The sequence below is a fragment of the Malaclemys terrapin genome, chromosome 1 (assembly GCF_027887155.1).
Source record: "Malaclemys terrapin pileata isolate rMalTer1 chromosome 1, rMalTer1.hap1, whole genome shotgun sequence".
Classification (NCBI taxonomy): domain Eukaryota; kingdom Metazoa; phylum Chordata; order Testudines; family Emydidae; genus Malaclemys; species Malaclemys terrapin.
The window spans coordinates 295,846,682-295,870,413 of NC_071505.1; the positions used below are offsets into that span (position 1 = coordinate 295,846,682).

Here is a 23,732-nt window from a genome sequence, read left to right on the forward strand (position 1 = left end):
TTGGTTGATTTCATTTATTTTTTAAATCTGCATTCTACATTATTTGCAGTGGGTCACCAATTCATATGAATAAAGTTAGTGTCACTCCACTCCCCTATAGAATTGTGGGTTTCGTAAAAAGTTACAACCGTGTTTCTAATCTTGCAGTAATGGTTTGGCTGAGATCCATGTATTTGCATAGAAAACTCAAAGCATTTTACTTAAGAAGTATTTTGTATGTAAGAGTTGCCCTGAGCTTTTCCAGATAAACGTTAAAACTATAAAATAGAAACATTGTGGACCAGATTCTCAATAGAACTACATTGATTTGCACGAGCTGAGAATCTGGCCCTGTATTTAACGTTATAGCTTCTTTCTATACTCCTATACCGACAGGGTCACATTCTAGAAAGTTGGCTGGCACCAACATTTGACTTAAGTATTTTGTTTTCAAATACATTCCACAGTTTCACAAGTGCTTCTTACCGTTTGTACTCTGAGATTGCTGGGCTGAGCAAAATGACTTGTAAAACATGATTACAGTACTAAAGATGCACAAATTAACACTTGATTTGCCAAAAGAGAGCTGTTACAATACTAGTCACTTGAGATTCTTATCTGTAGTTATATTAAACCTTTTCAAATTAGCATTTTTCACATTCAAAATACTTTATAGTAGTGCCTTTCATTCTGCAGGATCCCAAAGAGCCTTATCAGTGTAACACTGATATATAAACTACATATAAGGATCACTTCCTCTACCACTGAAATGCAGCAGTTTGAGCGTGAAACACCTCAGCTTTCTAACACATTACAGCCATTCAGAATAGAAAGTGAAGAACCTGTAATAAGAACTGGGGAGAAGTGCCATGGGTTTTGTAATGACCACAAGAAGGCAGGGCCAATTTCATATCTCATCCAAAAACGTGGCCTCTTCAGCACCATAGTGTCATCTAATATCATTCTAGGACAGTAATATAATGACCACTCATACAGCTGAGTACTGCTCGCTGAATTGGCAACACAAATTTCTGCCATACAGAAGATTTAATAAACCTCAGAGTTAGGACAAGCTTCGTTAATGTCTGTAAAATGCTGTTTAAGTACTTTTATGAGCTGGGTGAAACCTTGTTGTGGTTTGAGTTAAAACCCCATTCAGAGTGGTAGGTGTGAACTCACCCTTCAATTAACATAACTGTAAGCATAAACCCTCACCTAAAATAAAAGGAGGGTGAGCCCACTCAGAAGCTGTTGGTGGAGTATTATTTTGGGTAGGGAGAATGTGTGTTTGTGTGAAGGCAGAAGAGACAAAAGACTGAAAAAGACAAGAACAGAGAGAGAGGCAGAGGCAAAAAACAAGAAAGCCAAGCAATAGCGTGAGCACAGTGTGACCCTGGAAAAAACTAGAGAGCAGTTTGGGGTTGGTTGGCTAAAGAGGCTTGAGGTTGTAAGATAAGAAATTGATCCTTTTGTTCTTGATTCCTCCTGCATTTGAGGAACAAGGACTTTGCACATGCCTTAAAAGGAATACCAAACTCCATCAGTTTCTGCTTCCAGCTGGAACGTTCCCAAGGCCCTGAAAGGTGACTAGCCGCTCTGACTGAGAAGTGGCAACATTGATTTCAGGAGCAAGATCCAGTCTCCAAGGAGAGAGATCGTTAGCTCCCATAAATCAAAACTGGCCAGTGGGATTTAAAACAAGTCCTGAAACAGGAGTTGAAGGCATCACAAAATAATTTAAAACAAGAGATGAAGGCTTCACAAAAGGAACTAAACCATCATCTGGAGGATTCCCAGAAAGGACTGCGGGTTGACATGCAGGCAGAGGTCAAGTCTCTACAAAGAGCCCAGACAGGTTGGGAAGCCCAGTTGCAAAGTTCCCAGAATGGAATGGGAAGGTGATCAAACAGGTGACCAGTAACCTGACTGCCACAAACCAGAAGTTTTTTTCCATGAAATAGTGGAGACCAGGCAAGCGTTAGCCTGCTTGGAACTTGCTAACAGAGATGAGCTGCTGCAATGACTCAAGCATCGGAAAATTAAGCTCCAGAAGGAAATCAAGGAAATCAACAGATCACAATGGAACACAGCCACCTGAATGAGGAATTGAGCTGCCAGAAGACAAGTTTTCTATCTCATTTGTAACCTACAGAGGCCCAGAAGGGAGCAGTTGGGCTGTCCCAGCTCCAATGAAGCAAAATCCTATTATATCTGTGAGGGAAAAACTCCCTGGGAGGTTTATTTGGCTCAATCCAACAACATAGCTTATGGGGAAGATGGTCAGAAAGGGGGGTTACTAGTAGTCAATTTGGGTAGCCCAGCACTAATGGTGCTGCAGAACTTAACTCCATCTCTTTTCTGGGGGAATCTAGACCTGGTACAAGCCTTTGACATGTAGTTTGAAGCTTGCCATCAGTCTGAGTTGGCCAGTGCACAGCTAAGACTTAGAAGGAGAGAGAAAGAAGAGACCCCACCTGAATTGGAAGAGGACCTGCAAGAGGCTTGTGTTCCTGGCATATCCTGATGCCACCGAGGCATAGATTAGCAATGGATCAATTTATAGATGCCCAGCTGACTTGGACTTGCAAATCAAGATCAGTGAAAACAAGCCAAAGCCACATTCTGAGAGGCTGTGGAATTTGCCACAGAACTTACTGTAAATCTTTTCTTGTAGCAGTTCATCAGAAAAGGAAGTAGCTGCCAGTGAGGAAGATGGAAACTCAGTGTCATAAGCCCTGTAAGTATGGCTCGGTGTCTAACATGTATGATGAAAAAGGGGATTTTAATCTGGTTCATGACTACACCTCTACCCCGATATAACGCAACCCGATATAACATGAATTCGGATATAACGCGGTAAAGCAGTGCTCTGGGGGGGCGGGGCAGCGCACTCCGGTGGATCAAAGCAAGTTCGATATAACGCAGTTTCACTTATAACGCAGTAAGATTTTTTGGCTCCCAAGGACAGCGTTATATCGAGGTAGAGGTGTATATTGAACAATTAGAACAAATGATAAATTTGGTTTGTAAAACAAAGAAATTGGCAACAATGCAAAAATTAAAGGAAACAGTTCAGTTAAATGGTGGTACTGTGACAAAACTGGCCACAGAAAGGATTGTTATAAATTTAAGATGGGCCAGCACAGACTGGCACAAGTGTCTAGTGAAAGCCTTTCTCCTAGTAGGGAGAAATGGGGGGGACACAAGCTGAAGGGGCAAAGCTCAGAATTACACGGATCAACCCCCGTACACCCACAATCTGATGGGTTGGTGGGGAGGTTCAATAGGAATCTGGGGCTTCAGCTGGCTACATTTGTAGAACAGTACCAAAAGGACTGGGACTAGCATATCCCATTTCTTCTAATGGCTTATAGAGCAGCAGTCAAAGAGAGTACAAAATGTACTGCAGCACTCATGTTTGGACATGAACTAAGGACCCCAGCAAACCTCTTGTGTGGAGTTCCTGAAGAGTAACAAAAGGAGTTAAACTATGTAGAAACCCTGCACTCCAAAACGGAAAAAGTTCATACCTTTAGAAAGTAGCCTCTGACAAAATGGAAAGGCCATATGATGTAAGAGGAAATTTTTAAAAGAGGGCACCCTGTCTGGTTCTACAGTCCTAGAGGAAAGAAGAGTAGGAGCCCTAAATTGGATGAACCTTGACAAGGACCCTCTACAGTATTGACCCAAATCAGTGAAGTGGCGTACAAGAACACCGTTGAGGGCCAGAACTAAACCAAAAGTTTTCCATAAGGATCATTTGAGAAGATATCAGAGGGACAGAATTTCACTTTGGCTGCCCGTTGAATCTGAGAATGTAGCTGTGGAAGTTGAGTCTTGAAAAGTTGTTACAAAAGTAAATTCACCGTTATAATACAATGAGCAGGGTCTGCCTCAGCCAGCAAATTCCACAGAAACAGTAAATGTCCCTCAGAGGCTAAAAGGAAATCCAGGGAGAGAAAAGCCCCAAAGAGGTTTGGGTGGGAATAAAATTATTTTGGGCTGGTAACATGAAAAACATCTGGATAGAAAGACACTGTACATATGTGAATAGTTAACGTGTATAATTTTTAATTTGTTAAATTATTGATTTCTCTTTGGTCTGATTGGTGAGTGTCACCATTTTAGGCCTCATCAGGATGATGGACAAAGCTGAGGTAGGAAGAGATGTTGTGAGGTAGGTGGGTTGAGTTAAAACCCTATTCAGATTCATAAGTGTGTATACATGGCTCCTTGCACTGTGCATACGCACCAGGAGTGCTTGTGTAGATGCACTCTCTGTTGCTTCAGGGTAGGAATTCTATTGGGCAACTCGCCATCCTCTGGCGTGCTGTCTGTTGGGAAACTTTGGCGATGCACGATGCGGCAGAAACTAGTGCAGCGACGACTGGAAGCAAGGGGTTAAGTTCCCATCATGCAACTTTCTCCATCCCATAATGCCATCCATATCCCATAATTTTTGCACCTTTTTTAAAACCCCCACAAAACTGCATAGCACTTCTCACTGTCCGCCTTCTCTGACAGAAGCATGGAGCCCTCACTGCTCTGCACTATTGTCATGAGCGTTGCAAACACAGGATGAAGAATCCTTCAGTATTTGCAGAGCAGGAAGAACTGCAACCACGGGGGACATGACGATTTTGTGGAAGACAGATTGCTGTGGGACATAGTGAAAACCATTCAAGGTTGTTGGAGACATTCACGGAGCAGCTGCAGATGGTGCCGTGCTGCTTCTGGGCCCGAGAAACAAACACCGACTGGTGGGATTGCATCGTAATGCAGGATTGGGATGATGAGAAGTGGGTGCAGAACTTTTGGCTGCTGAAGGCCACATTTCTGGATCTGTGGGCTGAGCTTGCACCAGCCCTTCAGTGCAGGGACACCAGAATGAGAGCTGCACTGACAGTTGAGAAGCAAGTGGCATTCGCTCTGTGATAGCTCATCATGCAGGATTGCTACCATTCAGTGGGAAATCATTCTGGAGTTGGAAAATGCCACTGTGTCATGCAGCTGTATAGGACCATTAATTGTCTCGTGCTGCATAGGACTGTGACTCTTGGTGATGAGCAAGACATATTAGATGAATTTGCAGCAATGGGATTCCGGAACTGCAGTGGGGCAATAGATGGCACGCACATCCCTATTTTGGCACCAGAGTACGTCAACAGAAATGGCTACTTTTCTGTGGTTACACAAGCATTGGTAGATCACCAGGATGCTTCACCGATATCAATGTTGGCTGGTTAGGGAAGGTGCATGACATTTACATCTTTAAGATCACAGGACTGTTCAGAAAGCTACAAGCAGGGACATTTTTTCCCAACCAGCGGATTACCATTGGTGATGTTGAAATGCCAGTAAAGATCCTAGAGAACCCATCCTATCCCTTTTTCCCCTGGCTCATGAAGCCATACACTAGCCACCTCGACAATGCTAAGGAAAGAGTCAATTACCAGCTTAGGAGGTGCAGAATGAGAGTTGAATGTGCTTTTGGTAGATTGAAGGGATGCTGGTGGTGTTTATGCAATAGATTGAATCTCATGAGAAAAATATCCCAATGGGTATAGCTGCCTGTTCTGTCCTGCATAATATCTGTGAGGCAAAGTGGGGAAGTTGCTGGCAGGAGGGAAGTGGTGAAGTGGCTATCTGCTGAGTTGGAATAGCCAGACACAAGGGCTAGTAGAAGACCTCAATGCAGAGCTATGTGGCTGAGGGAAGCCTTGAAAGAGCACTTAACAGTCAGGCACAGTAATGTGGCATGGCGGACTGTTGTGCTCAGGGCCGGCTTTAGGCCGATTCAGCCGATTCGGCTGAATTGGGCCCCGCGCCAAGAGGGCCCCGCGCTGCAGCTGTCCGCCCCGCCCCCAGCTCACTTCCCCCTCCTCCCCTCCCCTGCACGCCCCGCCCCCTCCCCTGCGGCGCGGCTCGGGTCCCCCCGTCCCCCGTCCCCCCCCCGCGGCTCGGGTCCCCCCCATCCCCCCGTCCCCCCGCGGCACGGGTCCCCCCGTCTCCCCCCCCCCCCCCCGCGGCGCGGCTCGGGTCCCCCCGTCCCGTCCTCCCCCCCCCCCCCCCCGCGGTGCGGCTCGGGTCCTTGCAGCAAGCCCCGCCCCCAGGAATCGGGCCCCGCTCTTGCTAAAGCCGGCCCTGGTTGTGCTGTACCTGACCCTGAACTTTTGGTGGCTTTTAGGAATTGTGTGGTGCTTGGTGTACATTTATGAATATAACACTGTCTGTTAATGCACCTAATAATTCTGCAGTACTCGCTGTACAATTATAATTAGTACCCTGTTTGTCACTGATCCTGAGTTCTGTCACTCTGTGCAAGAACTAGTAGTGGGTGCTTTGAGAGGCAATAGGCATTCTGCAGCATGTGTTGTTAAGTAATAAAGATGAATTATTTACCAAAAAATAGATCTTTCTTGCATACCAAAAGCAGTGCAAAAAACCAATGTGCAATTAAAAAACAGAATAAAAATGGGGGGGCGGGAGAAGGGAGAGATAGCTTAGTGGTTTGAGCATTGGCCTGCTAAACCCACGGTTGTGAGTTCAGTCCTTGAGCGGGCCATTTAGGGATGTGTGTGTGTGTGTGTGTGTGTGTGTGTGCACCTGTCAGGGACAGTACTTGGTCCTGCTAGTGAAGGCAGGGGACTGGACTTGATGACCTTTCAAGGTCCCTTCCAGTTCTACGAGACAGGTATATCTCCATATATTATTATTATTATTGTCTGAAATAAATGAACATAATAGGGGAAAGAACGTTCATGACCGTTTTCATTCATTTTGGCTACATATACAGCAATCATAGCTCTCACTGGTGAGCGTATGTGAAGCTGTGGTTCCCCTTATTGTCCCCCAGTGTGTAGAGGTAGGCTTAGGGATGAAGCCCTTGATGCCATGTGGAATGTTGAGAGGTGTGGAGCAGGTGCTAGAATAGAGTTTGCCACTGACTATAAAGTGGGAGAGACTGTGACTGTTGGATCTGTAGGTCAGTAAGAGTGTGCAGCATTTGTGTTTGCTGTCAGAGATGCATCTTCTTCCACTCCAGGGCCTCTCTCCATACTGTCTGCAACATTCACCCTTCAGTCCCAGTGCAGCACTGGCTTGCAGGACCTCACTAGAATAGATCTGCCTGTGTCCTCTTCTTTCTCCTTATTATGGTCAGGCATTCTGTGTGGGTGGAGGGGGACCCCTCTTGGCCATAGCAGCAGCAGTTACAGATGGAACACCCAGAGGTATCATTGTATTTAGAGCCACAATGGGAAGTGAAAGTTAAGTTTCAGAACTCTTTTCCCTTGCTCCGCTAAAGTTTTAAACAAGACATGCTTATTGACACTTCAGCCTTAATGCGATGGTGCTGTGTGGCCCAGTGAGGGAAGGACTGGCAACAAGGAAGGAATTGTTCTGTTGCATGAAACAATACAATTTCAGCCCATATTTCTATGAGTATGATGCAGGGTAATGGCACTGAGCACTTGTGCTACTTTCCATAGGCGGTGGTGATTCTAGCTGATATCTTGCTCCTGAGGGCAACAAAGACACAGAGAGCACAGCTGCTGCTGGTGTCCCTAAGCTATCCAGGCCCATACACTGCTAGTCTGTTTACTGCAATGGTGCCTGCCAAAGTCATTGTGGAGTGGTGTGGGGAAGAGTCCTACTATGGAGGAAGAAATAAGGCAGCCGTCCCCAGAAGCCTTTGGGGGAGGATTGCAGAGTTCTTCCATGAAAGTTTCATTGCGACCTCTCAGCAGGATTCAAGGGACATCCCTGTGTACACCCACAAACTGCTCTGTATGTGCCCCTCTCCCCTCCTCCCCAACTAAGTCTACAGGGGAATGAAAAGAAGATAACAACTCTACCTCTGTTTGTTGTACTGCTATCTCTTCTAGTGTGAGCAAATGACTGAAAAGTCAACACCTGTGTCCTGCTACACTGGGGTTGAGTAGCATCTGCACATTTAAACATTGTAATGGGACATGCGTTCACACACTTACCTGAGGTTCCTTCCCTGACATCGGGCTCACCTATGCTCAGCTGCTGGAATTGACTAGACTGCAGTGGAGTCTCGGAAAGATCCTCTCTTGTGGCATAGCTGGACCCCCAGGTTGCATGTCCCCCATTCTCGTTGCTGGGGGAACACAGCAGGGGTCTGTGTCTGGGGCTCCTTGGAGGTATCCAAAGTGCTCTGTGTGTGCGTGTGTGTGTTGGGGGTGTCTCTGCCAAATATGGCATGCAACTTGTTAAAAAAGCAGGAGGTCTGCAGCTCAGCACCAGATTTATGTTGGCCTCCCTGGCCTTCCAGTATGCCTGCCACAGATCCTTCACTTGCACACAGCACCGCTGCTGAGCCCTGTCGTACCCTTTCACCAGCATTCCCTGGGCAATCTGCTCTTAAAGGTCCATGTTTGTACGATTGCTCCATAGCCTCTTCTTCCCACGGGCCCAAGAGAGCCAATACCTCCTGACTACTCCAAGCAGGAGCACATCTGGAGCATGTATCCGGCACGGTCAGTTGAGCAGCTGCACACAACAAAGGAGAGCTGCAAGGTGTGCTCACCAAGCTGGGCAATAAAGAAAAGTAATTTTAAAAATATGTAGGGTCTTAAAGGGGGTAGTGACTTCTGGTCTCTATGACCCGTGGAGAGTGGAGTTCACAACTGTGACCGGAGTGGTCAGTGTCAGGCATTGTGGGACAGCTGCTGGAGGGCTGTTAAGGGTGGACATAGGTTACATGGTGTCTACACTTGCACTGCATTGACCACAGTAGGTCAATCATGACTCAGTGCTGTTTGGGAAGATGGTGTTACTGCATCCCCGTAAGGGGGCACTTATGTTGGTAGGACACAAATTTGAGCATAGACACATGCACAAATAGGTTGATGCAAGATGACTTAGGTCAAGTTAACTTCATAGAGTGTAGACCAACCCTAAGGAACTGCTCCTTTTTTTTCTTGGTTCCTCCTGCATTTAGAGAAGGATTTTGTACATTCCTTGCAAGTAAACAAGATTGCATTGAAGACCATACCAAACTCCATCAATTCCTACTTCCAATGGGAACATCCTCAGGGCCCCAAAATTTTACTAGCTGCTCAGGTCAAAAAAGTTCAATAGTACCATTTGTTTGCCTGAGAACAGCCTCTTTCCCAATGCAACACTGCTGTAACTGATATCAGCAGAGGTGCTTAAGCTGGAGGCCTTCAGTTTAAAAGGGGAGGAGGGCAGAGTGTTGTCCATGAGGGAGTCTTTGAAACATATTTCTTCCTTCACCTTGGACTTAGATAGTTTGGAGCAATTGACCTGCAAAGAATGCTGAAAATTCTATCTATTTTCATTTGGAGAATGCAGTGAGAGTCATGTTTCTGGAAAAGGGGAAGTGCTTTTGTTTTTTCGTTGGGGGTGGCTCTGCTGATTTGTGTACATTTTGTTTTATGAAATTGTGTTTTTAATTGATGCCACGGGTGCTTTTATATGTGTACTAAACCCAAATGAATATTCACCAAGTACTAATCTTGCTTAATTTGTGAGATCTGATGGGATCATACCACAAGATGGTATGGCTACAGGTTAATGAGGCACTCTTAGACAGTGGAGCACTCTTAGTGAACAGTACTTTATGTGCATGAATGAACATTTTCAAACTTGGATGACTAAAGTTAAGTGCCTAAATAAATGATACAATTATTTTTAAACAGTTCTGAGTGCCCACAACTCCTTTTGAGTCAATGGAAGCTGTGGGTGCTCAGCACCAATGAAAATTGGGTCACTTAATTATATACCTAACTTTAGGCTCTCAAGTTTGAAGGTTTGGCCCCACTGTGTCAAGAATGGACCAATTAGTTCCTCCCAAAAGAATGGTGTATACTAGTAATACCTTCACAGATTTGACCACACAGGAGGCAGTTGATTCTAAAAATAAAGAGGGACTGTATAGCCTCTTTTTCATTTCTCTTTCCAGTTGGTGGGTTGGTTTGGTTTGTTTGTTTTTAGTTACTAGGGACATTTACATGAAAACAGGATCTTTGTTTCTCAATACTTCGCCTGCTCTTGCTGCTTATTCCTTGCCAGAAGTCATTATTCTCTGTTTTCGATGGTGGAATCACTTCCATGGGAGCGAGCATGATATCTAAGAAAGTCTGACACATTTTGGCAGCAAATACGAAGTGGGAGCAGGTGAACTTTCAAGACCAAAGTTCTTGTTTTCGTGTAAACGTAATTAAACACTTTACAAACAAACAAAAATCTGCCACACAAGTAAAATGGTTTCTGTATGGGATTTTTTTCCCAGTTTTTCAGGAGGTTGCTTGGTTAAAGTTTGAAAGACCACTGTATATGAGGTGATATATGCTAAATTTCTCAGAGTAAATTTACATGCACAAAATTGTTCTAGTCATGAGTTGTATTAAAATAAACATGGGTTCATTTGTAGATTAAAACTGCTTTCTGAACTATTTATAACAACTCTTATTTGAAGTTTTTCTTTTTTTTTAAATAAATCTTTTATTTCCTTCTGTTAACCCTAGCTTGGGAGGGGTAATTTACTCTGCAGTGCAGAGTTAAAAGTCTGAAGTTTGCTTTATAATCAAATTAGGAGGAAGGAAATCTTAGAGGAAATTTACAAAGATTTACATGTCTTTTTTGGCAGTTCTAGTGATTAGGCAATATGTTAGATTTCATGGAAATAATGTACATCCAGCTGAAATGTCAGAAAGTCAGGGAAGCTAAAATATACTGTGACTGTTATCCAGAGTGTCTGTCTTTATAGTCCTCAGAAATAGAGATGTCAAAATTAAGTGTGAAATGATCTATCTTTTGTCTAAGAATGTTACATTCTTACAGAATTGTCTCTTGATTTCTAGATGCAGACAATAAGAGGAACAGGCATGGAATGAAATCTTCCACCTTCATGGAAAAAAGGGTAATTTGAATCCAAGCAGTTTTATTTAAAACCTAAACCACCACTGTAGCTAAAGACATGGAGGAATCCACTTTGTGTTGTTACAAGTTTAGCTAGACTTCTGCAAGAGATTGTGTTAGCATAGTCCCAAAATGGGAAGTCAGGCAATGACTTGTGCCTTGCGCACAGGAGCAGCCGCATTTCCTAAACAGCGGTTTCTCATTCCTTACTTCAGTCGTATAATTCCCTTGAAGCAATACGTTTCACATTCACAGTTACTTTGGGTGGAGCTAATTCCACCACCCCGGTGTCATCTGGTGCAACTGCGGCCACTTAAACCAAGGGTGATTTTGGCCCCATGACTGTGATCTTGGCTTATACAGAAAGTTTTTTTCTCCTGAGTTGTATTTCTTCTGTAAAGTACCAGGATACAAGAGAACAGACGAGATGCCATGACGCCATCGGCTGATATGACAGTCGGCCATACCAGAGCACTAGGATTCTGAGGCATAGGGGAAAAGTGATTTTTCCTTAAACACAGAGGTCTTGCGTGGCCGAATAGCGCATTACCACCAGGCCAGTATCGGGTGCAGTTACATCTCTTTATTTTTAATAAGTCACATTGATTTCAACTAGCACTGCTTCATTTGAGAAACTACAACTATATGTGCAGATTTTAATTCTTAACATGAAGGTTCTCTCAACCTTGGACATTAAAACTGCATCTGGACTCTCATGACGGCCATAGGCCAAAACATGCCTGCATTTTTTGTACCTCTTGTAAAGCAGACTTCTAACTCCAGTTTATTTAGACTCTCAAGGTGATATCCTGGCTCCATTAAAGTCCACATCAAAACTCCCATTGACTTCAGTGGGGCCAAGATTCCACCCGAGTGCACATCAAATATACATATATATGGTCTATGGATATAAAAAGCTAAATGGAGCATCCAGCATCCTGAGTTGCACCCATGATTATGAAGATATTTAAAATGACAGGCCGTGCAGACTCGTGTCTTGATACATTTGAAACATGAAAAATGTGGTGCTGGCACAGAAGTCTCAGTGGATGCAGTGCACTGCCACACCGAGATCAGCGCTCAGGACAAAATCATAGCTCAGTCTTCTGGTTCTTAGCTGAAGAGCAGCACGCTGACTTCTAGAGAGCAGGATGCTCTGTGCGTGGTGACATCCCCTCTAGCAGACAGGAGGAGAGTTACTAACTGTTTCCAGGGTAGCCATATCAAGCTTTCCTCAGCAGACGAATAGTTGCTACAACTCTAAGATCTTGAGGTTAAAGGCAGACCAAAAGAGGGTGTATGGAGAATCCACAGCTTTCAAAGTACTACTTTAATTGGCATACAAGCCTATTGGGACAAATTAATCTCTGTCTGTAAATCCACTTAAATTGGAAAATTTCTTACCCATAATTTCCTTTCTGCTAGCAAGTCTCCCACAATTTTAGACGCCTGGGCTGCTCCCTTCATCTGTAGCTAACAGAGACAGATCAAAGTTTTGGAACCATTTGCTTTGGTCACACTCCCTCTGCTCATACTTGCTGACAAATGAGTTATTCCAAAGTTGTCCCACTCAGCGTCTGATCGTTTGGATCATAAGAGTTGTGAAAGACACTGCTCACAGAAATGAAAGTATCAATAAGACATTTTCTGTTCTGCAGCCCACAATTCTGGATGTCTGAGAAGCAGGAGACAGTGAACAGATGTCAGGAGGGTTCTAGAAAAGGTCAGAAAGAAGAAAGGAAAAAAGGTATCCTTTCTCGTTCATCAGCTTTGCTGAAAGGGAAAAATTTCTGGGCCCCTGCCTGCAGAACCTTCCTGCCAGAGGAAGCCTCTGCAGATGACAGGATGGCCAGCTGATAGTGCATGATAAAGATAGTAGCTATTGACCAGGTCTATAGGCCTTGCAAATAGCCAATGTGGATGTATTTTCTCTTTCTGCCCACGCAGAGATCTTGTGAAGTGTGCCCTGACCCCTTCCAAGACTGGAATCTCTGATGTCTTTTTATCCTCCACAATGCATAGCATAATCCATCTAACAATGGAGGACTTGGAAGCTCTGAGTCCTTAGCATTTCAGGTGGGAAGATATGAATAGGGAGTCTGATCTTCTTGTGTAGTCTACTACTACTCTTAGATCCACCAGGTTTATTCTGTGAGCTCTTTCCTCCAGGCTCCAGATGCCTTGAGCTGTTTGGGTTCCCATGTGTGCTTCCCAGCACTCCAGGCTAGTGTCAGTTGTGAGAACCAGAGGATCTGGAAAGCGTTTGGGCTTACCTTTGTGGACATTGCCCTGGGCTGACGATTTTCAGGAGCTGAGCACCAGCGTCGGGATCTTTACTTGATCCTTCCAGTGTTACGGGAAGCGGTCGCACACCTTTAAGATGAAGCTGTGATGGCGCCTGATGTGTGATTGTTCCGATTCCCCTAGGGAGGGAGGAGGGGATACAATGCCAGAGTCCTACTAGTTGAATTAGGAAAGAGGATGGCTGGTTATGAGCCCTGCTTCTTTTCCCTGGGCACTCAGGACCCACTTTAAGATTTGGAGGAGAAGGGCGGGGAATTTGTGGCTCCACAAAGGGGCCCTTTGGGACTTACCCCCGAATTGGCTGGCTAGGGTCCTCCTCATCTTCAGAGCCTCTTGCTGCTCTGCCCAGAGACTCCTGGTCCATTTTCCCCACATCAGAGTTGCAGCTGCTCTGGTGCATGCAATACCCTGCATACCTGTCTGACTCATAACCCTGGGACCTGACCGAGTTAGGAACAGAAGGCTGGGTACAACTCACCATTGGCCAAGCCCAGGAAGGCTGTCTCACAGGTGGAGCACCATTTAGATTTGATTTGGTGCTTTTTAGGCTGCTCTACCATGCCCTAGAGGAGCAGAGGAGCCAGCAGGGAGGCACCACAGCGAAGGCTCAGGGTGGGTTATGTCACCCAACTGGGAACAGGCCCAGGGAGGAGGGAAAGGCCAGAGAGGGAAAATACTGCTCACCACTGCCCTAAAAATAGCCAAACAGAACCCTGAAAAGAAGAAAATAGGCGGGAGCAACAGAACCACCATCCACACGCTGCCATGGAGGCAGAGAATGTAGAGTGACCATATGTCCTGATTTTATATATATATTTCTTATATAGGCTCCTATTTTACACACCCCCCTCCCGGTCCCAATTTTTCACACTTGCTGTCTGGTCACCCTAAGAGAATGTGGCAGCAAGTATGAACGGAGGGGGTGTGGCCAATGCATGCTGCACTAAGACTTTGATTCCCCTCCATGAGCTGCACAGAGGAGGGCAGCAGCCCAGAGGTTCAGAAATGTAGGTGACGCTGGGCTACAAAACAGTGGAATTACTCCAGGGATGAATTTGGCCCAGTATGCATGCAGTGCTGCTTCCGCAGTTCTCCCACGTTAGAGTACTTCCGAAATGACTACAGACACAGGAGATAAGACGTAGAAGGGCTCCATATGCATTTAGTTAATTCAACGTAAATCACTTGTCACAGGACTAACCAGAAACACCTCCATGATCTGGAATAGTCCAAGTGTAAACATTTTTTCCCAACAGCTTTGTGCCTTTCTGACACCTTATCCACTTCTATGGATGTGTGGATTAAATGTTAGAATGGCACGTCTATTATACCAGCACAGCACGTTATAAATTCACGTACAGATCATATCGGTATGGGTTTATTTTGGTTATTCAGAGAGAACAGAACACTAACAATAGAAAAAGGTGGTGTTCAGTTTAGAGGGCGGTTTTTTTAGTCAGATTATTTTTGTTGCCTTTCTTTAGTTGTTTACTTTTTAATTGACTGTAAACAAACAGAATGAATGACGTTTTGAAAAACTGGTATAACTATTTTAATACTGGCCGTTTTTCTCTTTCAGGCTTTGTGTACACTAGCTTAGTGTACAAAACTTTCGTCGGCCAGGGGTGTGGAAAAAAACCACCCTGACCAACATAACTTTCACCAATAAAAGTGCCCGTGTGGACAGCGCTATGGTGGCGGGAGACACGCTCCTGCCAGCATAGCTACCGCTGCTTGTTGGGGGTGGTTTTGGGAGCGCTCTCTCCTGCCGGTGTAGAGCGGCTACAGAGGAGACCTTACAGCAGCGCAGCTGCAGCGATACAGCTGTGCCGCTGTAAGGTCAGTTGTGAAGACATAGCCTTAGTAAATGTGGAAATAGTTGTTTTCTTTCCTCTAAGCAGTAAACGTCCCTACTGGTATAAATGTACAGTGTTTTGTTTTGTTTTCAACAGAGCACAGAAGAGACAGCAGCAGAAAATAGTTTACGACTTTTAAGGAAAAAACATAACAAACACAAAGGTTTGACAAATAATTAATATTATTACCACAATTTGATGCTATAATAAATTGTACTGAAATGGCCAGTGTGAGGTCAGGTCACTTCCTAGCAGCTGAATCACAGCTTTACTTTTCCTTTTTTTCTCAGTCGGCCAATTCTCTGCGCGCTGGCAAGAGAGTGGGGTTCTGATTTGCAGAACAGCTGTGTGATTTCAAAATAATTGTGCACGAAGCAAATCCCACTGCTTTGGCTGAGGGCCATTATTATCCAATAAGAGTCAATTATTCCCCAGTGGTTATATAATCCCTTTACCCTGAGTGGCTGCTGGTCTCAGAACTCCTCATCCGTAGGCCCACAGCAAACATGGATGGCTAAGCTTCTGCCCTCTCCCTTCCCTCCAGATATGAAATGAGATTATATTTAGAAAGGAAATTTTCTCTTAGCTGGAAAATTAATATTAGCCTCCTTTAAAGGGGAAGGAGGAACAGGCACTAGAGTTATTGAGAAGACTGGTGTGACATGGGTTAGTGGGGCCAGAAGTTGAGGTAACCATTGTAGGGGATATTCCTAAATTATAGAACACATGCTTAATTCTGCATTTGTTAGAGTGTTACAAAGGGGTAGATGGGTCTTGAAAGTCACCAAAAAAATGTGTTACCTAATTTATGAACATCCCCTTAGTTGTGGCTAGGAAGATGTGGAGACGAGGCCAGTAGCCAGTTAAGAGTACAGGTGAGAAGATGTCAAGCCCATTTCAGTACAAAAACTATTCAAAGATGTGTCTAGTTACTGCTGGTTGATAACCTGCCCCTCAAAATGTTTTAGGCCACCATGCAGTTATTACCTCAAAGGGAAGCACAGTCTTTGAATAGTGGATGTACACTGTAGTATAAAATGCATTGTAACGTGCGTGTTTTATTTATCTGTTGTAATTGCATCTTTCTGTAGTAAAGCAAGTTGTCGAGCAGCCTGCTTAGTAGGTAGCGTTCCTTTCCAATGTTTTATACTGCACAAAAAGCATTGTTGTAATTACCCATTGGGATTACTCTTCCAAATAATGAGAGAGTTTGTATTAAAGAGGCAAAAGTGGCATTTACCTACAGTGTATGGTGGCTAAATTCAGTGTGCTTTAAATACATTACCATGTATTTTTTTAAAAAATTATACCACTCTGTATTACTGCTACAACTGTACTTCAACGAGCAGAAGACCCTCAGAGAAAATGCTGGAACATTTTATTTATATATTATAGGATATCTGGTATAAGCAGAGTTGTACTTTCTTTCTCGCAATGTCCCATCAATAACAAAATTATATATAAATTAGTTTTTTAACTCTGACACTTGCTCCTGTAATTTATTCTTCACCTGCAGTCCTAATTCTTAGAACTGCATCCTCATAATCCTCTTCACAATAACTAACTGATGTCAAAACCTAAGATCCTGATTTGAAGTGGGGGGAAAAAACTGCAGGAACAAAATAATCCTGTAAAAATAGCCTGTTCTCATGAAAATGGCCTGAGAAAGAAACAAACCCAGAGGGAAGAGTACGTTTTTGGTTGTGGCGTGTTCCCCAAAGTTGCCCAGGTGTGCTCAACAGCCCTTTTAATCGAGGACCCATGCTTTAATAATGGGATTTGTTATACCTTCTCCTGAGGTCTTTACTCAAACCCTTCAAATAAAGAGACAGTTTATCTTTTTTCAAAACAAAGGAGGTTCCCACTTTAATACAAAGTGTACACATGTCCCTCCTTTCAAACAGCCCATTTATTTTAGCATAATTGAGGACTGTCCTGAGACAGACTGGGGGGGAAAAAATAGGTACATATATTTTCCTAGTTTTCCAACAGCCGCAAAGTTGCCATATAAAGTAGACCTGCAATATAAGGCAAGTGAATTGCTGTGTCATTTGGGAGATCCATGTTCAGGAACGGATACTATTCTTCAGCCAAATCCTGTTCAAATTGTTCCTTATTAGAACTATTTCTCCCCCTTCCTGATCAAACCATGCAGCAGCATTAAGAGAGGAGGTAGTGAAAGCTATCTGATTTACCAGACTGAGAGATGCATGGAGGAATATGAATCTAACGAAGGATTGTGGTGACACACTTTGCCTTCCTGGAATTGAGAGGGGTTTATTACTGGCACTGTGCCTATTGGCTTCTGACCCTTTCAGAGCCTCATCTGAAAGGGTTGAGGAGGTAGAATTAGAACCATTAGTTTAGCCATGTTCAGTCGCATTTAGGAGAGCGTGAATAGGAGCTGCTACAATTAGTGTAAAGGACTTTGAGATATAATGAACTACAGTATCTGTGCTGAGACACAATTTCAGTAGAAGTGTGTGTTCTATATTTTAACAGCAAGAATAGACTTTCTTAGGAAGTGCAAGCAGGCTGGACTTCTGGATGGCATATTTAAAGAAATGCTAGACACACTTCACCTTGCAAAGGAAAAACTGATGGATGACAACACTTCAGAAACAGGTACTGTGAACAAGTAGGAACTCTGCTTTGGACAGATTCTGAGCTGAGCCATTTAATTCTTGGTACCTTTAACTCGGGGTCATTTTCACCTTTTTAGAGCCCTAAATGGTTTGGGTGTTGATTATCTAAGAGACCATCTCTCACTTCCTTTGCTATACTACTTCAGTAGGTTTCAGAGTAGCAGCCGTGTTAGTCTGTATCCGCAAAAAGAACAGGAGTACTTGTGGCACCTTAGAGACTAACATTTATTAGAGCATAAGCTTTCGTGGACTACAGCCCACTTCTTTAGATGCATATAGAGTGAAACATATATTGAGGAGATATATATACACAAATACAGAGAGCATGAACAGGTGGGAGTTGTCTTACCAACTCTGAGAGGCCAATTAAGTAAGAGAAAAAAAACTATTGAAGTGATAATCAAGCTAGCCCAGTACAGACAGTTTGATAAGAAGTGTGAGAATACTTACAAGGGGAGATAGATTCAACGTTTGTAATGGCTCAGCCATTCCCAGTCCTTATTCAATCCTGAGTTGATTGTATCTAGTTTGCATATCAATTCCAGCTCAGCAGTCTCTCGTTGGAGTCTGTTTTTGAAGTTTTTCTGTTGTAAGATAGCCACCCGCAGGTCTGTCATAGAATGACCAGACAGGTTAAAGTGTTCTCCCACTGGTTTTTGAGTATTATGATTCCTGATGTCAGATTGGTGTCCATTAATTCTTTTGCGTAGAGACTGTCCGGTTTGGCCAATGTACATGGCAGAGGGGCATTGCTGGCACATGATGGCATATATCACATTGGTAGATGTGCACTCTATATGCATCCGAAGAAGTGGGCTGTAGTCCACAAAAGCTTATGCTCTAATAAATTTGTTAGTCTCTAAGGTGCCACAAGTACTCCTGTTCTTACTTCAGTAGGGTGTTAGTGGCATAGGGGCAAGGAGCTGTTAACAAGTCATTCTCTGTGAAAGCGCCTCAAGTCGGGAATTTGTTAAACAAGCCCCTTCCCCCAGCATATACACACAGCTTAGTCTGCCAGATCCACCAAGCATTTTAAGAAAAGAATGTTTGAAGGGTTGTGAAGATTTTATCTGAACTGGGGTTGTGTTTTAGTTCATCACAGAGGGATGAGCAATCTATACAATATATGAAAAAAACTGCATAAGAATGCATTGAGTCTTGTAATAGATTATTTAGATTAACATTAATTTAAAATATCTTGGGGGTTCTGATATAGCTACAGTACTTGTACAAAACACTGTTCTTGAAGCAGTCAACCCAGCTTAATAATTTTATGGACAAAGCAACATTAAAGAGAATATCAAATTTCACTCTGTGGGATTAGCCTTCTCAGTTTTCAAAATAGTCTGCTGCTATATCCTTTTGGGGATGAAGGATATTAATGTAGTCAACATTGTTAAGGAAAGAGAAATAACCCAATTAACTAAATCTCCCTCATAAGAGAAGAGGTTTTTGCATAGCAAAAGTTGCCAGAAGTAATAAAAAAAATACTTATTCACATTTTAGAATCTCACAGCACCTTGTAAACATGAATTAAGTAATCCTGTGAACACCCATGTGAGGTGTGTAAGCATTATCTGTGTTTTCCTGAGGGAAAACCTGGCACTAAAGCTTAATTTAATGATATTATGTTAATAAACACTATTTAAGGATGCTACAAAGTCACTTCATGCATTTAGAAATGTAAACAATTTATTAGCGTCTTCGACTGGGCACTTTCAAATCATGTGATTTGCAAATAGCAATTAAATTGGCTTCCAGCCACTTCTATCATCTGGTACGTGGTCCCAGAGGTGACCAATAACTAGATTTTAAAATTTAGTAAATACATTACATGAGCTTGGTTACCAGACAAACAGCTCCTATTTAAATAGATCCCTATTAAAGGGGTGCAGACTATGTAAAACATAATGAGAATCCCATTTATATCTTATTTTTCCATAGGAAATTAGTGAAGTAAAATTGTGAAATTGACACTTCTTCCTTGGTATAAAATGGCAGAAGGGAGATTAGTATTTTTCCCAGCATTCTAGCTTTCTGAGCTTAAAAGCCTCATAACTGAAACAACTGGTGTAGTATACAGATGGGTAGTTACCACTGGGCAATTTTTAAGTTCTATGTTAACATGTAACAGTAAATCAACTTTTTTTTCAACCCCTAGAATACGAGGAAACAGTAATATCACTTTTTGACTGTAGCCTGTTTGAAAATATACTTACAAATGTTCATTCAGGTATGTAAATATATATATGCTACTATATAAAGTAACCCTCCCAAAGGAGTAGTTATTAGAATTAAGGTTCTTCTTCTGATGGTTATGGTATAGTATCAGTTTAAAATCAAAGCTTTCTTAATGTTGTATGAACGCCCAGGTGAAATCATTGGCATCACTATCCTTAGAAACATAATATTGCACAGGTTTGTCTGTCTTATTTGAATCAGGACAAGAGGGTTTTCTATGGTTTTAACTATTTGAGTATCAAGAACCTCATATGACTTCTTGACTCAGCGGACCCTGCCTCTCTCCTACATGATGCGCTGATATCACAGGATTTCCCAATGCATTGTTTCTTCTCCTATATATCTCCAAGACCCCCACTCAGCAAATCGTTTTAGACAGAACTCATATCTTTCAGATTTACAGTTTAAACAGGCGCTTCTCCTTCCCTGATTGCAATAGGTAGTTCAGGGAGCTCCACCCACTTTAAATGGTACTTATTCAGAAGTTGTGCAAACAGTAAGATACTTTGAAAGAAGTCTAAAAAGCAGAGGGAAAGGAATGAAAAGGGGGGAAATTAAGAGGAAGATAGTTGAGAAGGCAGCTGAAGTGTATTGGAAGGAATATGTTCCCCTTCTGTTGAGTATTTGTTAATGTGTTTACAGAAACAACCAGTTTTGAAAACAGCATATCAAGGAGAAGGGAGAATACACTGTTGTGAATTTTGGGCCAAAATTTTCAAAGGAGTCTCTGCTCAGTCTCTGTTTGTGCATGCACAACTTTGCAAATGCCTGCCTGCAAATTTTCTGAGCACTGATACCAGTGTGCTTTGATAACAAGATGATAGATGCTTTGGAAATTAGAGCTGGAGCATGTGCATCTAAATGAAGGCTGCTCTTTGAAAATTTGGCCCTTTCCCCTGCTTGTCCTTCAGTGTTGACTTTATGGCATTCTGAAACAGCCATGGAAGTCATGAGAATATACAAGCTACATCTGACTGCACAGAAGGGAGTATTTTTCAGTCATAGTTCTGACCTAGGGCAGCAGCCAAGTCTCTCTTTAATAATTTGATGGCCTGGTTTGCAGAAGGGCTGAGTATCTAGAAATCCCATTGAGGTAAATGGAAACGGCAAGTGTCATAGATATTAGGCTACCATTGACTATAAATAAAAATGTTGTGCCTTTTAAAAAAAAAAGAACTTTTAAATTAACCAGGTATCTTTACCCATAACTAATTGGTCAGACCCACTAATTCAAAACCAGCAGCCATAAGCATTTTTTCCCCAATTGAGCTAAATGACTTTCCCACTTTTGAGGTTTGGAAGCATAAGAAAACACTTTACCTCTTTCTTAAAATTGAAATTATTGTGTGTGACATAATTGACTTGGTTGAAGCTAGGAACTTCAAGTTTATCTTTTTGTAGATCTCATTGATGGGGGTGGGGAAATCAATTCAAGTTCTGAACAAAATCTGGTCAGTAACTTTAAGGTTGTGAACACTTAACCATGGTACTTTGCATGTTCCTAAGAACTTTTCTGTTCATTATTAATGCAGGGCACTTCCCTTAGAGACTCTTTCTTTAGCAGCTTCCTTAAATGCATGAAAGACTACCCAGTCTTGTCTCATTTATTACCATTAAAGATCAATATGAATCGGAGTGCACTGTGACTTATTTGCTGTATTTGCTTCCCTTTTAAAGTCAAGGAAATGTAAATGCAAAAGATAACATGACAGCAGTGTCAAGTGAAAAATGAAGTTACATTCCATACATTTTAAAGTTAAATTTGCAATTGTACCTTCACCTCGTACGTGTTCCTTTGGAAAAAAAAGTGTATTTTTAAAGATGCAGTGGACTTTATACATAGAGGTATCAGTTGTATTGTGAGGTACAGATATATTTGCTAACTTCAAACATTCAAAGTTACTTAACTGACTTTCCTCAAACATGTCAGTTTTTTAAAACCTCAGATCTACAAAACAATCCAAGTTTTAAAGGAAGCTGTTTTAAGCATTTAACATATTTAAAGATGGCATGTGTGGCCTCAGCAGTTGAGTCCCTAACAAATGGATCCTGAAAATAGAACAATTATTCTCATGTACAGTGTTAGCAACTTGAAATATTCATAACCTAAAAAACACATTTTTAAACCTGGCTTGATTTAAATCTCTCAATATGTTACTATAATTTCAGATATGACAAAGAATAATTTCTGATGGAACAGATGCACAAATTATTCCCCCACACCCTCCTCCCCAATTCTATAACTCCAGTGCTTAAACTAATTTTGCTCAAATGAAATAAAATTCCACCTTTTGGTAGAGACCAAGCATAGTAGTAGTTAGCCTAAAGAATTTTATTTGAGAAAGGTATGGAGATTTAATGTGAAGTCACAATTCTTACTCTAGCAATAGAGTGATACCTGTGGCTTTAATAATTTGAATGTGCATATATTTATGTTCTTTACTGTGAATTTTTTTTTTCTTATTATAGGAACAGAGGAAAAACTTCAGGAGCTTCTGGAAACCCGGAAAAGACTGGATACTCAGATTGAGTTACTGCAAGATTTAAAAGAAGTAATTCCTTTCCAGGAAAATATAGCTAGTGCATCTAGTTCAGTGTCTGAATAACCAATACTTCTCTTGATATCAACTTCCATATTAAAGATTTTCTACTGACAGAAACAGCATCTGGTCAGTGTATAAAAGTGACTTTCAGAGATAGGGGTGCACAGAAAAACAATTGGGTGTTTTACTCATTTTATACCTCACTTTTGCAATAAATTTATTTGTCCTTTTCCTTTTTAATTTTTACTGTGGCTCAAGGAGTGATAAACACTTAAATTTAAATACCTTCCGTACAAGCTTTTTTTAAATACTCCACAAGCCACTTTTTAAAATCACTTCCGTTGCGACAGCCCCCTATCATGTGATGTGTCTGTGATTCAATGTCTGCTCATCATAGCAGACAAAATCATTATTAAAAATTGTTAAGGCTTTCCAAAGAAGAATTTAACAAGACTTGCACTTGAAGAAGCAGAAGGTTTTTTAATGAAATTTTCTCAATTTACGGTGTGTTAATGTTCAAGTAGTTCTGTTTTAACTGCAATGGTGAGAGGTGGTGTCCATTAGTTGCTTGCAAACACCTGAGGCTGGCTGGTGATCATCCTCTGAAAAATCATTCTACTATGTAAAATAGTTAGGGAGTCAAATATTGCAGTAAGAACATTTATGGCTTCCATGTGTTATTTTGTCTTATTATATTAAAATTGTTTGAATACAGAAAAGCAGTACATTTAGTTACAAAATTGCAAGTTAATGAAAAACTTGACAATAAAATGTTTTTGTAAAGAAAGTTGTGTATTGAAGAAAACTAGTGACAAAATCAGTTTATGCACTAAAATACTGTTTACAGTACAGCCTTGTAGGTTCTCACTGCTAATCCACAGCCTTGCTGATTCTCACAAAACCTCTGGTTTCATCATACTTCATAGCTCAGCTCTAACAGAAGAGACAGTACAATAGGAGATTCATATTAAGATTTTATTATTCTTAAATATACTAAAGAACCTTTGCTGCTGTACTATGAAATAAATGAAATTAAACTACACGTTAGAAACTAAGTATATTTTAGTGCATTTAACACTTCACTTACTGTTTTACAAAGTTAACAATGCACTCTGTCATTAGTGTAGATCAATAGTTCTATTGCATAGCTCTACTTGTTGCCTGTAGACAGAGAAAATATGACTTTTCCAACCCCTCTTTCTGACCACTCATGCCGCTATAAGTGTAGACGTACAATTAATAAACACCCCTAA

The 23,732-nt window shown here is 42.0% G+C and overlaps 1 protein-coding gene across 1 annotated transcript in view; it reads left to right on the plus strand.

Annotated features, from left to right (window-relative positions):
- The window catches only part of LOC128840062 (histone-lysine N-methyltransferase SETDB2-like), a 95,686-nt gene extending 72,165 nt beyond the window's left edge, over window positions 1-23,521 (plus strand). The window contains exons 21-25 of the mRNA XM_054033585.1: window positions 10,833-10,891; window positions 15,147-15,213; window positions 17,553-17,675; window positions 19,857-19,928; window positions 22,406-23,521. Of these exons, the coding sequence (XP_053889560.1) occupies window positions 10,833-10,891; window positions 15,147-15,213; window positions 17,553-17,675; window positions 19,857-19,928; window positions 22,406-22,542 (458 nt within the window). The 3' untranslated portion in view covers window positions 22,543-23,521. The remainder of the gene's footprint in view (window positions 1-10,832; window positions 10,892-15,146; window positions 15,214-17,552; window positions 17,676-19,856; window positions 19,929-22,405) is intronic.
- Window positions 23,522-23,732: the final 211 nt, after the last annotated feature.